This window comes from Hipposideros armiger, unplaced genomic scaffold (assembly GCF_001890085.2).
Source record: "Hipposideros armiger isolate ML-2016 unplaced genomic scaffold, ASM189008v1 scaffold_362, whole genome shotgun sequence".
Taxonomy (NCBI): domain Eukaryota; kingdom Metazoa; phylum Chordata; class Mammalia; order Chiroptera; family Hipposideridae; genus Hipposideros; species Hipposideros armiger.
The window spans coordinates 177,331-191,027 of NW_017731712.1; the positions used below are offsets into that span (position 1 = coordinate 177,331).

The following is a 13,697-nucleotide window of genomic DNA, read 5'->3' on the forward strand; positions in this document are numbered from 1 at the left end:
CCCGGCCCTGCTCAGAGTCCGTGGTGTTGGTCACGCTGGCTGAGGGCCAGGAGCAGGGACAGAAGGGCTTTACTGGGGCTGGGGCAGTGACAGCGTGGGGCTGGCGGGGAGGGCGCCATGGCCTCTCCTGGGCCTCCGTGGTCTGCCACAGGACCAGGCGGTTCCCCCTCCGGGGATGGTCCTCTCACCCTCAGGAAAGGTCGGACGCGGCTTGTAATAATGGGCCTGAAGGCAGAGCTTGCGGCCCAGCCGGGCTTTTCTCTGAAAGTTCCTCCCAGCGTCTGGCTGGGGCTGTTGGTCGGCAGTCAGGGCAGACTCCCCGGGAGAACCGCACTTGGCTCTTGTGTATGCATGCCTGTGATTACGCCTTGTAATTAAAACATGTATTTGGCCTTGGAAGTGAAAAATCTAATTTCTTCAGTCTAAGAACTGCTGACATTGGCACCGAGACTTCAGTACATCGGGCAACCAGACCCGGAGCCTGGCGCTCTGTCCATGGCGTGCCGTTAGCGAACCAGGCCGGGGGGCCGGGCAGAGCCGCTGTCTGGTAATTGACGTGTTGAGTGGAGACTCGTGAGGGGGCGCCGGGCGCCTGTCTGTGTGGCTGGCGGGAGGGCCTTCCTCACTGACTCAGCCCTGCCAGCCAGGGACAGGCACCTCGGCAGCCCTGCGCCTGAGTGCCACCTACATCACGTACTGTCCCCAGGCGCCCTACGCCTAGTCTCTTGTTTAGGCCGCAAAGCCCACTGCAGCAGGTTCTGTTCTTGTCCCCACAGTATAGATGTGAAAAGCTTATTTGCCCAAGGGCATTCAAGGGCACAGCTGGGGCTGGACCAAGGAAGCCTGGCTGTGGCCCCTGGGAGGTGACGCGCCCCCACTCTTGGTCCTCACGGTCGCCCGGTTGCCCGTGCCACTGACGCACTCTCTCTGCTCTCCCCCAGACCACCATGGAGCAGTTCAACCCCAGCCTGAGGAACTTCATCGCCATGGGGAAGAACTATGAGAAAGCCCTGGCAGGTAAGGGGGTGCGGGGGCCTCGTCTCAGCAGCTGGATGAGAGTGGAAGGAGGCACCTCGTCCCACAGACAAAGCTCGACCAACTGAGCCCTGTCCCCGTGATAATGGGGACGGCTTTGTCCGTGGTCTTGTCCTACGGTTGTGCTAAGAGCATGGGGTCTGAGTCCTGCATCTGTCTTGAGGCTGTAGGACTAGGCTTAGGTGAAGCAGTCAGGGCCTGCGGTGGCCTTGGGTTGGGGGCCAGCAGCACCTCCCTGGCGAGTGACCTGTATGCGGCTCACACAGAGGGTGCTGGGGGTGTGTGGCTCGGGCAGGGGCCACGGGGCGACTAAGTTGGAGAGCCTTCCATGTTCTTGGGCATCAACCGCTGGCCCTCAGCCCTTGACCGTGTCTGTCCAGGTTGGGAGGCAGGGCGTCACTCTAACTATAGCATTTGATGAGCAGGGAGGGGCCTGTGTCTCCTGAGCTCTGCCAGCTGCCCGTGGGGGCTGTGTTCATGGGCCATTAGGTCACAGCAGCAAAGAGAGGCTGGAGCTCTCAGCTCTTGTTCTTTTTACCCTCGTGGTCACCTGGGGACAGAGTCCCTGCAGGTGGGGGTGTCTGGCCCGCTCGCCAGGTCTGGGGACAGAGAGGGCCTCCTCTCGTGCAACAGGCATGCCAGGTGGGCCCTGTGCCCTGGTTCCTCCTGCTTGGGGACCGCCACCACAGGGTCTCCTTTCGAAAGGGAGCGGCAGCAGTGACCACACAGATTGTGGTAAAAGTGCAGAAGGACAGTGCAGGGGTCGATGGCATGGACAGGCAGCCCCTGGCCATCTCCCCGGTCCTGTAGGGGTCGGGGCCCTGCACTGCCCTCTGCTTGTGGGGAGCACACTGGTGTTCCACAGCCAGCACCCCACTAGGTTCTCTGAGTGCCCCCAAAAGCCTGCGAGGTCCCAAGGAAGCCAGGAGGCACCTGCTCCTTAGGCACCGGTTCTGTCCCATCAGAGCCACCAGAAGGAGCTAGCTGTCCCTGGAGCTGAGACCCAGCCCGTCGGGTCTTAATGACAGTGGCAGATCCCAGGCTGTGGCGGTGACCTCTGCCCCCCCCCCCAAGAGTTGATAGCAGAGTCCTTGGCTGTCATCTGCGTTGGGTCCACGTTGGGTCCCCTCCCCCCACAGTTGCCCAGGACAGGCTCTCGTGTGTCATCCGAGAGTGACCCTGCATCGTGTCTGCGATGCTGATGAACTGAGGAGGCAGGAGGGCCGGGGGCTGGCATGGAGGGTGTCGGACACACGACCCTCAGGCTCCCCAAGAAAGCTCGTCCCACCCCTCGGAAGCGAACAGGGATTTCATGTCCTCCTGGCTGGGCCTGATTTTCCCTGTGCACACGGAGCAGGCGGGGACTCGACAACGCCAGAGCCTTCAGCTGGGGACACGGGCGTGGCCTCGCACGGTTCAGACCGATGGGGTTTCCAGGGCCGTCATCTGTGGGCACTCCTTACCCCAGGTGGCTTTCCCGTGGGCGGACGGGACTTCCTTCCCAGGTCCCTGCCCCTTGCGTCTCAGGCCAGGCCGCCGCCAGCTGCCTCCCTGGCTTCTGCACGGGCTCTTTGATGTGAGACATAGGTTTCCTTCCGGACCTTCCTGTCCCCACTTGGGCCCCTCTGAGACTCTCCAGGGGACTGTGTGGAGAATCGGAGGTTTCCTCCCTCTGCCTGTTTTCCTGGAATGTCCCGGCAGACAGAGCTCAGCGGGCCCCGTCACCACCGTCACCTCAGCTGCACTTGGCCTCCCCGGAGCCAGACTTGTGCCAAGTTTAGCCTTTTTTTCTTCATTTTAGGGAGCCCATCCCCCCTGCAGTAGACACACTTCAGCCTGCTGGGCTCGGAGCCCGCACGTGCTCCTGGGCTGCAGAGCAAACCGCGTGTGCTTAATTGAAAACCACCTAAATAAAATTTGATAAAGTGCCCGGTTACAAGCCCCTAACTGGGTTCTGTAGAAAAGGGATTAGGAATTGTAATTATTCCACTGGTGGCGACAGGCAGGGCTCTTCTCCAGCTGAAGGCATTTGCCTGGTACACTCAGGGTCTCCGAAGGGTCACCGAGCCCCCCAAGGAGGAAGCTGTACTCCAGGCAGCAGGTGCCGGCGTGGAGTTCAGCCGGCACTGAGCTTTTCAAGTCCCGCGAGACGTCAGGCCCCCTTGTGATTAGGTCCCGAGGCCCCATGGGAAGTGGTGTGAAGCCCCCTCCCGCCCCCTGCAGTGGTGACTTTGAACAGCATGACTCACTTCCAGCCACACGGGCTCGTTGAGCCCAGGGATGGTGGGACGGGGCCCCTCCAGGCTTGCCCGCGCTTGGAGTAACTGGCTTCCTACCCACGCCCCTCAGGTGGTCTTTGCCTCCAGCGTCTGCTCAGCGCTGCCCCTCCCCTCCTGCTCACCAGGCTCCGCACCTGAGGAGCTCTGCACCTGAGCGCACACTGGGTTCTAATAGGGAAAGGACGTCGGAACCAGACAGAAGCGTGTGCCGCCAGAGGCTGGCTCCCGGGGACCACGTTGGTCCCTAGTGAGAAAGTAACCCCCTCTCTCCTCTCTCAGGTGTCACCTACGCTGCCAAAGGCTATTTCGATGCCCTCGTGAAGATGGGCGAGCTGGCCAGTGAGAGCCAGGGCTCCAAGGAACTCGGTAAGACGCCCCGGAGGTCCCTGAAATTGCTGGATCTGCCCAGTGGGTCAGATCCCGTCCTGTGTCTGGTCCTTCTTTGATTTGGGATCGGGTTTCAGCTGTCCAATAAGGGAAGCGTTTACAAAATGACTGTGTCCCTGAGACCGGCTAGGGCTATGAGGTGCACACCCGCTGAAGGGGGGGTCACTGGGCAGCCTCAGGTGCTGCTGGGAGCTCACCCTGAGAAGCACGGCCCAGGTGAGGAGGGGGGGGGCAAACCCACGTTTCCAGGTGTTCATGGCAAAACCTCAGTGGCTGATATGGGGCAGCTGTGTAAGGGGTTGGGCTCAGATGATGCCACTTAATGATGTGGGGAGCATTTCTGGTATAAAAATGAGTGACAAGGATGCAGCCCCACAGCCTGGTGGGGCCCCATTTTGTAAAAATGCATAGTGGGCGTGCACATCCCGTGACACATGGAGGACGAGACCCCGGGTGTGAACAGGTGGGGTTCCCAGGAGGGGTTTTTGTTTTCTTTATGATTTTTCTGTGTTTTGCGAGTTTTGTGTGATGAGCTCATGTTACTTTTGTAATGAAAGCGCACAGTATAAAACGTGACAAGTCCTGAGCGCCCTTACGTCACCAGAGGCCCTGGGTCATATCGACAGGCTTGGGGGCAGCCTGTCCCCCGGGAGGTGGCCTCAGGCCGAGCCCTGTCATGCTGCTGCCCCTCTCGCTTGCTTCCCTCTTTACGCTTTTCACACCGTCTGCACCGGAAGTCAGCCTGCCCGCTGCAGGGTTCTGCAGTGGCCTCTGCCACTCCCTCGTGTGGGGACATGGACGCCCGGCACCATCCCCAGCAGGCCCGCAGCTGTGTGCTCTGTGTCCTGTGAGTGCTGCCCAGGCACAGTAATGGCAGCGCCCAGGTTTCCGTGAGACGAGTGTGAAAACACAGCTGCTGTGTTGACAGACAACTATGGGACCTGCCTGGGCTGGGAGGAGGCGGAGCGGGCAGGGGCAGGAGGCTGTGCGGACGTGGCCTGGCCGAGCAAGTGACCGGGGCCGGGCGCTGCTCGTGGGTAGGGCTGGCCTTTCTCGGGCCGTGCTGCTGTCCAGCTCTGGCTCTGGAGGGAAACCTCCTGGTGCACATGCAGCTGCCCTGCGGGGGGTGGGGGCGGGGGACGCGGGGTGCTGCGGTGGTCAGGCCTGCAGGTTCAGCCTGGGTGAGGACAGGTAGCACGTTTGGGTGGATGGAGGCCTGGACTCCTTTGTGACAAACAGGCCTCCGCAGGGGGTCGGGTGTTGTGCAATCCCGGTGTGTTTGCACAGGGCTCCTCCTGTCTGTGAGAGGCGCCTTTTCTTATTGGGGATGATCACGTGCTGGCCATGGGGAGACGTGTGCTAGAGGACCAGCCGTGCCTCCTCCCTGCGGTCACACTCACACACAGAAGGGCCAGGGTCTACCCTTGGGAAAACCCAGTCCCCGCGAGGCGTGTCCGAGACGGGGGGAGGGGGTTGGATCCAGAACGTCACGCTGGCCATCCTTGGGGTCGTTGCCACTGCAAGCCTGGTGGGCAGGACGGACGGCCTCGAGCTCGGTGTCAGCACGCGGGAGGTGCCGACGGAGCCTACAGCTCTGGGAGATCGACGGGGCTCCGGCCTGAATCGGGGGCTTCCGTGAGCTTGTGCGCTTTGAACTCTCTCCTGGGGTGGCTTTGGAGTGTGGGGCCATCACCAAATTGGAGTTCCTGCTGTGCGTCTGCAGAGGGGGCCGGGAGATGCCGGCCAAAGGAACATCCAGTACCTTCTACTCCGAGCACCTGGACACCAAACGTGGGGGTTCCCACACCAGTCAGGTCTCCAGTTCACTCAGGCCCCCGCCAGTGTCCCAGTCAGTTCAGCCGAACACTCCCCAACTCAGTGCAGACCCCACAGGCTGAGAGCTCTGACCCCCACGACTGCCCCCACTGCCAAGACCAGTGGCAGTGGTGGACCCCACCCCACTTACCCACTCCTGTCTGATTTGTCTGCAACTTGGGGGTTCCCACGACCCCCTCCTCAGGTCTGCTAGCTCACCAGAATGGCTCTCAAAACTCAGGAGAGTGCTTACCTAGGCTTAACCAGTTTATCATGAAGGATGCAGTGATGCCCACAGCCAGCAGCCAGATGACGGGGTACACTGGGCGAGGTCTGGCAGGGTCCGAGCACAGGCGCTTCTGTCCACACGGAGGGATTTGTACAGGGCTTCTGCACGGAGGCGTGATCAAGTACTAACTCGGTCCGCAGCCCCTGTCCTGTCCCTGGAGGGTGGGGCTGAAGGTTGTAACTTCTAATCACCGTCTGGTCTCTCTGGTGACCAGCCCCCAGCCAGAAGCCACCCACAGCCCCCTCCATAGAACAAAAGGCTAGCCTGTCCCCCAGGACATTCCAAGGGATTCAGGAGCTTGCTGTCAAGAAGCGGGGACAGAAACCAACCAGGACTGTGCTTGCATCATACTAGCCCAGCTCTGGGAGTTCAGGTTTTACTTTTGGTACCAGCTTTATTGAGATGTAATTCATGCGCTGTGCAGCTCACTCATTAGAAGTGCACAGTTCTGTGGTTTCTAGCACGTCCACACACGCGCGCACCGTCACCACTCGCCCCAGAAAGAGCCCGTACCCACTAGTCACTTCCTGTTCCCGTAGTCCGCTCTGTCTCTGGATTGGCCTGCTCCGGCCACCTCGTATGCATGGCATCCTACAATGACCCATCGTGACCTTTGCGTCTGGCTTCTTTCAGGAACAGTTTATGAAGTTCATCTGTGTTGTACACACGTCAGCGCTTTATTCCTTTTTTCATGGCTGAATACTATTCCGCCGGCTGGACCACGTTTTATTTGTCCATTCACCACTGATGGACACTTGGGTTGTTTCCACCTTCTGACTAAGCTGCTGTGAGCAAGCGTGTACAATGTTTGTGTGGCCGGTGTTTCCACATACGCCTGGGTCCCATGATCAGGACGTGGATTTTATTAAAGCACACACGCCCCTGGTTTAAAAAGCCGCCTCCCGCTGCGCCCCAGGGAGCCACCTTCAGCTCTGCATGCGTTTTCTTCCTGTTTGCATCCATATGTCTAAAAGGGCAAGTTTACCTGTTTCTTCTTTTTAGCTAATGAATTCTTATTATAGAGACTTGGATTTAGCATTTTTATACTGTCCCCTTGTCCCACCCAATATAACGATGACACCTTTTGCTTAAATCACTGTACAGCTGACCCTGGAACTGCATGGGTTTGACCAGCTCAGGTCACTTACACACGGATTTTTTTTCAATGAACACTTCTACTGTTTGTACCTGGGGCTGGGAATCTGCAGATGCAGGCTGACTGTGTGCACTCATCAGCCCCATTTCACGCAGGGGACGTGAGCATCTGTGGATTTTGGCATCTGCAGGGGGTGGGGGATGGTCCTGGAGCCAGTTCCCCTCAGACACCAAGTGACATCTACATTTGAGGGGAATCAAAAAGTATACATGGGGGTCGGCACCCCTGACCCCGTGTTGTTCAAGGTCAGCTCTACAGTGTTCATGGGATGACGGCAGGGATCCTTGTCACAGCTGAGACACACAGTGTGTCATGGCCGCTGTGTGTTCACAGCTTGATGGTGGCCTCATTGAAGTGCTGTGACCCACGCACGTCTCAAGTGGGCAGTTTGATGAGCATGACACGGGTGTATGCCTGTGAAGAGAGCGAACAGCTCCATCACCCTCAAATTTCCTGGGGCCCCCGAGATGTCCCTCCTGCCTCTCCCTCCTGCCTCCCATGCCTGGCGACCAGCGATGGCTTTCCACACTGCACTGAGCCTGTGTTTACTCGAGACTGTGCCGTGCGCGTGCACGTGTGGGCTGCGCTCACCTTGGCTCTGTGGCCGCTTTGAGCGCCATCGTTATTTTGAAAGTCACCCCCCTGGTTGCTGTATCAACAGCCCGTCAGCCTTGGTGCCGAGCGGGCCCCATGCCCTTCTGTCTCCTGCGTGCACATTCGGGCAGCTTCCAGCTGGGGCACGTCTCTCATGAGCTAACAGGTTGAGCACCTTCTCACTGCTTAGTCCCCGGCATTTACCTCTTTAGTGAAGCATCTGTTCAGCTCTCCCCCCCCCCCCTTTTTTTTTTTTTTTGTTGGGTTCTGTCTTATTGAGCTGTCAAAAGTTCCCTGTGTATTATAGACAGACATTCTCTCTCAGAGAATGTATTTTGCAAATATTTTCCCCCAGTCTGGTTTGCCTTTCATTTTTCTGTTTGTAGAAGAACAAAAATCTTTAAGTTGAATGACATCCAATTGATTGATCTTTTTCATGAACTTTAGTTCATGGGTTATCATTATGATTTTGACAAGTTTGATTTTTCTGGGGTTCATAATTGCCTCGCCCTTCACTTGCTGAGTCTGGGTGTGCTGTCACCGCCTTCCTGCCACACCCTGGGACAGCACGCGGGTACCCCACTGCCGCAGCTTCTCCCACCTCCCCTTCCCGAGAGTCTGGCTGTTCCTCCTGTCGACGACGCACCCTCCTGAAGCCTTGTCCCGCTCTGCTCCCCCCCAGCCAGCTCAGCTGTGCACAGATGCCCCCTAATGCATCCTGAAACTGCGTTTTCTGGGTCCCATGTTTCTAGTCCTGTTTTATTCCCTCTGTCGGGGAGTCACCCTTCCTTTCATGGCCCCTCAGCAGATAAATGGGAAGGATTTGCACCTGGTGCTGATGGCTGGCTCAGAATTCCAGCTGGGAGAGGCTCTGCCCTGGAGTCAGAAGGCTTCACCCGCTGTCCTCTGACTCCCTTGTTACTGACTCACTGATGTTTTGATGCAGATTTTTTTTTTTAACGCGAGTTTTTTGTTTATCCTCCTGGAAGCCTTTGAGATCTTTGTCCTGGGTTCCTGGGTGGGTACTGTGAAGTTCCCGGACACTGTGCCTGCATGTGTGTGGGGGAAGGGCCCTGAGGCGGGGCTGGAAAACAGCACCCCCGGAGGTGCAGGTGCATGTGCTGTGCAGCCTCTGGGGCCACAGGAGGGGTAACCAGTTAATAGCCTTTCAGCTGTGACCTGGGGTTAGAAGCAGAGGGGCCACCAGGAGGGGTGAAGACCCAACATCCAGACATGCAAGGTGGACAAAGCAAGGCGTCTGGGCACGACGGGGAAGGTGTGGAGCGGAGAGGGCGGCCAGACTGGGGGGCGGTCAGGGGCCCGGCCGCGGGAAGACGACTGGGCTGTCAGGACCCACTGTGGGGGCGCCGGCGGTGCATGTGTTCACGGCTGTGGGGTCGTCTTTGAACACATGGTAAACACAGTGCATTCCTCACCCCCAGGATGGTGGGCCCCTGTGTGTCTGTCAGGCTTTCGCTTTACGTGTTTGCGGCCATGTTATCGAGTGCGTACAATACACGTTGTGCACACGCAGCTTCCTGGTGAACTGGACCTCACACGTGGGGACCTTGTGTGTCCCTCGTAACCCCATCGTCCGTCTGTTCTGTGCTGCGTGGAGTTCGGTTTCTTCCTCTTCCCATCTGCAGCCCCGGGGCCTTGCTCCGTTCGGGTCACTTGCTCCTTGGCAGACCGCACCCCCCAGCGTGGGAGGGAGAGATGCGACGTCCCTGCTGTCTGGGTGGACCAGGACCCTCAGGAGCGGCCCTGGGTGGCTCTGGCCGGGTGTGAGGCAGCTTCAGGTGCTCTGCTCACACTGACCGTGCCTGAGGCTGGACCCAGGTCCTTCTGGCCACAGGTTGCTCTCAGACGTCATCTCAACGCCCAGCACCCGAGGCTTCACCTGCCCTCTGGCTGCAGACGTCCCGCCTGGGTCTCTCTGGGAGTGGCCCCCGGTGACTGTGGGGTCAGGGGGGCCACTTCCCGTTCATCCTTTTTCTGTCATTCTGTGGGTTCTGCTGGGCTTTTCTTTCCCACTCAGGGCGGAAGTCCCTCAGAGGTGGGCTGGCTCTGCCCCCTGGGCTTACAGCCCTGAGGACGATGTCGGAGTCTCGCGTTGACCCCAGTCTCACCACTGAGGAGGGCAGCACCCCCCCTCCCGTCCCCTGCACAGTCTGTGCCTGTCCTTCCCCCACGTTAGCCAGACATGTGCCGCTCAGAGGGAACCCCAGTTGCAGAACAGAGACCCCAGCGCACAGCTCCCCGTGGTGACCAAAGCCAGCGGCCTCGGGCCGCGAACAGCAGTCGGGCTGCCCTCTGCGCCCCTGTCCTGTGGAGCCGCGTGTGGCTGCTCTGCCTTTAGTCCTGGTGGCCTCTGTGCTGCAGACCTCAGAGGAGCCGCCTCTCATCCCCCGCCCTTTCTTCCCTGCGGTGGGCAGTGTCCGCTGTGGCAGGCGTCCAGGGCTCGCTTTGATGTGTAGGATTGCCATGTTCCGGAATGTTCCACAGCCCTGCTAACCCCCTTGCCCGCAGCCAGCTGCACCTGACTTAAGTCCGTCAGGCCTGCTCCCTCAGGTCCTTGTTGAGACAAGCCTAGTACCATCTCCGCCCTGCAGGGCTCTACAGAGCGGGGCTGCCGCTGTTCTGTGCGCTGCGGTGGCTTTTCCAAGCTCCCTCCTGCTCATTCTCCTCAGTCGGGCTGGTCAGTCCTGGTTCGAGGCTCCAGGCCGGTCCCCAGTGTGTGCGGACACGTGCCTGCCCCAAGGCCAAGGAGCTAGGATGGCGGCCACAGGGAGGATGCCCCCCAATCTGTGTGCGTGCCCAGGCGCCTTGCAGGGGCTCGTACTCCCGAGCTGATAGGCCAGGGACCCAGGGGTTGCTGAGACCTGGGAGCGAGCATATCTCCCCACTCTGCCCCACCTGTCTGGACCTTCCTGACCATGGGCAGTCAGAAATGCCATCAGCCCGATGGGGGAGCATAGCACAGAGCCGTGGATGTTTCCGGAATGTTTAGGCATGGGCTCTGGGACTGGTCAGGGAAGTCAGGTCAGGGTCCAGTTCTCTTCGCTCTGAAGGAAGACTGTGTTTTCCTGGCTCGTGCACACCTGAGCATGTCCCACCTGCAGGCAGGCCCCTAGCTCTTGTGCCCAGGTGACTGTGTGCAAAGCGCCAGGCTGGGCCTGAGGCGGGCGGCGCAGGAGGTGGAGGCCAGAGCGCCAGGGCACAGTGTGTGACTGTGGACAGGTGACTCAGGCACCCTGTGCTGGAGTCGCTCAAGCGAGAAGAGGGTCACAACAGCTGCCCTTTGGCCCTCCCTGGCTTTGCAAGGCGGACGGTTACACGGTCTCCTAGAATGTTCTAGACTTGTCAGGAAGGCAGCACCGTCAGTGAATGGGGCACAGCCTTCCCTGAACCCTCCGTCTCCTCCGCTCGTGGCTGAATCGGTCCCATCCGCAGCTTTTGCCCAGAACCTCACCGGCTCGTCTTGTCTGCCTCGTGGCTGAGCAGCTATTTGTTCGGCCTTTGCAGCTCCTGAGGCCTCTGTTGTGCTCTCTGCCTTTGAAGAGGCCGCTGGTTTGTGATCCCGGGCGTGTGCGTGCTTGCAGGGCCCCTGGGCCCGTGCAGGGCTCATCTGCAGGAGCCTGCACCCTGCACCCATGAGAGCACAGCCGCTCTGAGCTGGGCGCGGCCAGGGGGCGGGTACCCACGGCAGGAGGCGGCCCCCTGTGCCTGAAACCAGGCTGGGTTAGGCCACTGAGTCACTGGATTAAGGTGCGGCCTGAATACCCCCTGGCGTCTGGCAGCTGTCCACACCTGGTCACCGGGTGAGGAGCAGGGCCAGGTTCCCAGCCCGCCTCGGAGACTCGCCCCAGGGCACTGGGTGCCTCCTCTCATTCCCGCAGCCATCGGCCGACCTTCCCAATTCAGCCTCATGCTTAGAAGCACAGGCTGCCCATCTGTGGTGCAGGGGTCGGCAGGTGGGGACACCCTTGCCATGTGACCCCAAGGCCTGTGAGACTGTTGCCAGATGCCTCCCGTTGAGTGCGGTGGTTCTGCGATGGTGCCATGGGCGGCTCGCCGCCTGGTCGGGCCGCTCGCCTGTCGGGCTGCTGTGCTCTCCATGAGGCCGGAGGTTGTCTGGCTACCTCACGGGCAGAGTGGGCCACACCTGGCTGTGAAGCTCAAGTGAGTCCCAGCCTCCCGTTTGGGCATGTGACAGTGATCTGTCTGATGTGCAGTTAGACTCACACAGTGGGAGCTGTGTCAATTTCATATCTCTACAGCGCCTGACTCCGCCCCCAGGTCACCCAGCCTCACGGTCGCAGCCTCGGTGGCCACCGCCTCAGTGGCAGCCGGCCGTCAGCAGATGGCGTCCCCGTGGCCCGCCTGGAGTGGCATGCTTGCCCACAGCCTTCCTTTCCCTCACTTCCCAGCTGGTAACACCAAGCCCTTCCCCTGCTGTCTCCTGTCCCCACTATAGGACGTGGAGGTGGGGGCCCCTTGCACAACCACCAGAAGAGCGCTGGTGCCAAGCAGTGACCGGAACCCCGGGAGCAGAGACCACGCGCTCCTGGCCTTCCCCAGTCCCTGTCGCTGTCGGGCTTGACACGACACAGCTTTTTTGCGGAGGCTCTGTCCTCACGCTCAGATCAGTGTGGACACTATAGGTCACGGCCAACCACAGGGCAGGGGGGACAGGCTCTTCTGTCCCAGGCTGCGTTCACTCGGCCCAGTGTGGTGACAGAAGCCTCGGAGCTGGTTGCAGGGATGGGCAGCTGCTGGGCGGTCTGGGTGGGGGGGTCCCGCTCAGGGGCACCAGCGTGCCCACTTTCCCGCCCTGATGCGAGCTTTATGGCGCCGGATTGAGCCTTTTGTGGAGGAGTTAATAAACCTCTTAGTGGGACCCGCCGTGTTCTCACAGTGGCCCTGGTGGTTAGCAGGAGGGAGAGCTCAGCGCGCTTGCATGTCCCCTGGGCCTGCTGTGGGGCAGGAGTGACTGTGGGGAACAGGGATGCGTGGCTGGGTCTCGTCCCGAGGACGGGCTGGTGATGGCAGGGCCTCTGGCCTGGTGACTGGGGTTCCTGCCTGGGAGGAGGCGAGGAGGAGCCTCTAGCCCTGGCCCCAGCCTGAGCCCGTTTCCTGCCAGCAGCGGGGCTGTGAGGAGCTGGCTCGGGGCCTCTACTGCCAGCTCGTTCCTGTTCTGAGGGGAACACGGGACCGCCCCGTGTCCTGGCAGGTAGCAGGAGGCGCGAGGAGGCCTTTTAAACCCCTTCCTGTGGCAGCACGCCCCGGCCGGGCCTGGAGCCCGAGGTCCTGAGCGCAAGAGGACCAGGACAGCTCTCCCCCCACAGCCTGCCTGGCCCCGAGCGCCGGGGCCATCACCTGTCCCCTGACCCCACTGCATCTGTCCCCAGTGAGCACCGCTGACAGTGGGTTCCGCTCTACGGTGCCATCAGCAGTCCTCCCTGGTGGGAGTCTCTGAGGACGAGAGAAGCTCCGTCGTTTGTCCTCCAACCGGGAGCCGGCCACTGGCTGCCCTGGGGTGTCCCCACACACAGTGGTGGCCACAGGGCGTGCCCAGGTGCTGGCCCAGGAGCCTCTGTGGCAGGTCGCGCCCCCTCCCCGGCGTCCTCGGCATTGGTGGGTGGGCCAGCACATCAGAGCCACTGCTGATGCTCTGACCGCAGCTGCCTGGTGTGCGGATGACCAGTCCTCTCCGTTCCTGTGGGCTCCGTTCCTGTTTGTGTCTCCCAAGATTTAGAGCCAGTCGGTGCCTGAGAGCTGGTGTCCACTCGCAGTTAGTCAATCAGGGAGCCCGAGTGGGTGGGTTGATGGACAGGGTCCTCCGTGGCATGTGGTAAGAAGTCAGCAGCAGCTCCTCCCCACGGCCTGGGGTCTCCTCTGAACCCCCGAGGGGGCTTTGCTCAGCTTCTGTCCCCTGGGGAGCGGCCATGCTCTGGGGTGGGGGAACCTATGCCCTTCCAGAGGGGAGCGGGGTTTTCTCGCCTTCCAGCTTTGGGCCTGGGTCTGCCCACCCCCTCCCCCAGCCCCAGCCCTGAGGCCCATGTGGCCTCCCATGACCGGGAGCTGGGGTTCGCTCTGCCAGGCGGCCTTCGTCACTCACATCCTTGCTTTGGATGGAAAC

At 60.6% G+C, this 13,697-nt stretch overlaps 1 protein-coding gene across 8 annotated transcripts in view; it reads left to right on the top strand.

Annotated features, from left to right (window-relative positions):
- Positions 1-13,697, top strand: part of BAIAP2 (BAR/IMD domain containing adaptor protein 2) — a 70,854-nt gene that overhangs the window by 14,008 nt on the left and 43,149 nt on the right. For all 8 annotated transcript variants that reach the window (XR_002126162.1, XM_019661905.1, XM_019661906.1 and 5 more), the window contains exons 2-3: positions 942-1,017; positions 3,594-3,680. Coding sequence is in view for 7 of the 8 variants with exons in the window: in XM_019661905.1 (XP_019517450.1) it covers positions 942-1,017; positions 3,594-3,680 (163 nt within the window). In the remaining variant the exon portion in view is untranslated. The remainder of the gene's footprint in view (positions 1-941; positions 1,018-3,593; positions 3,681-13,697) is intronic.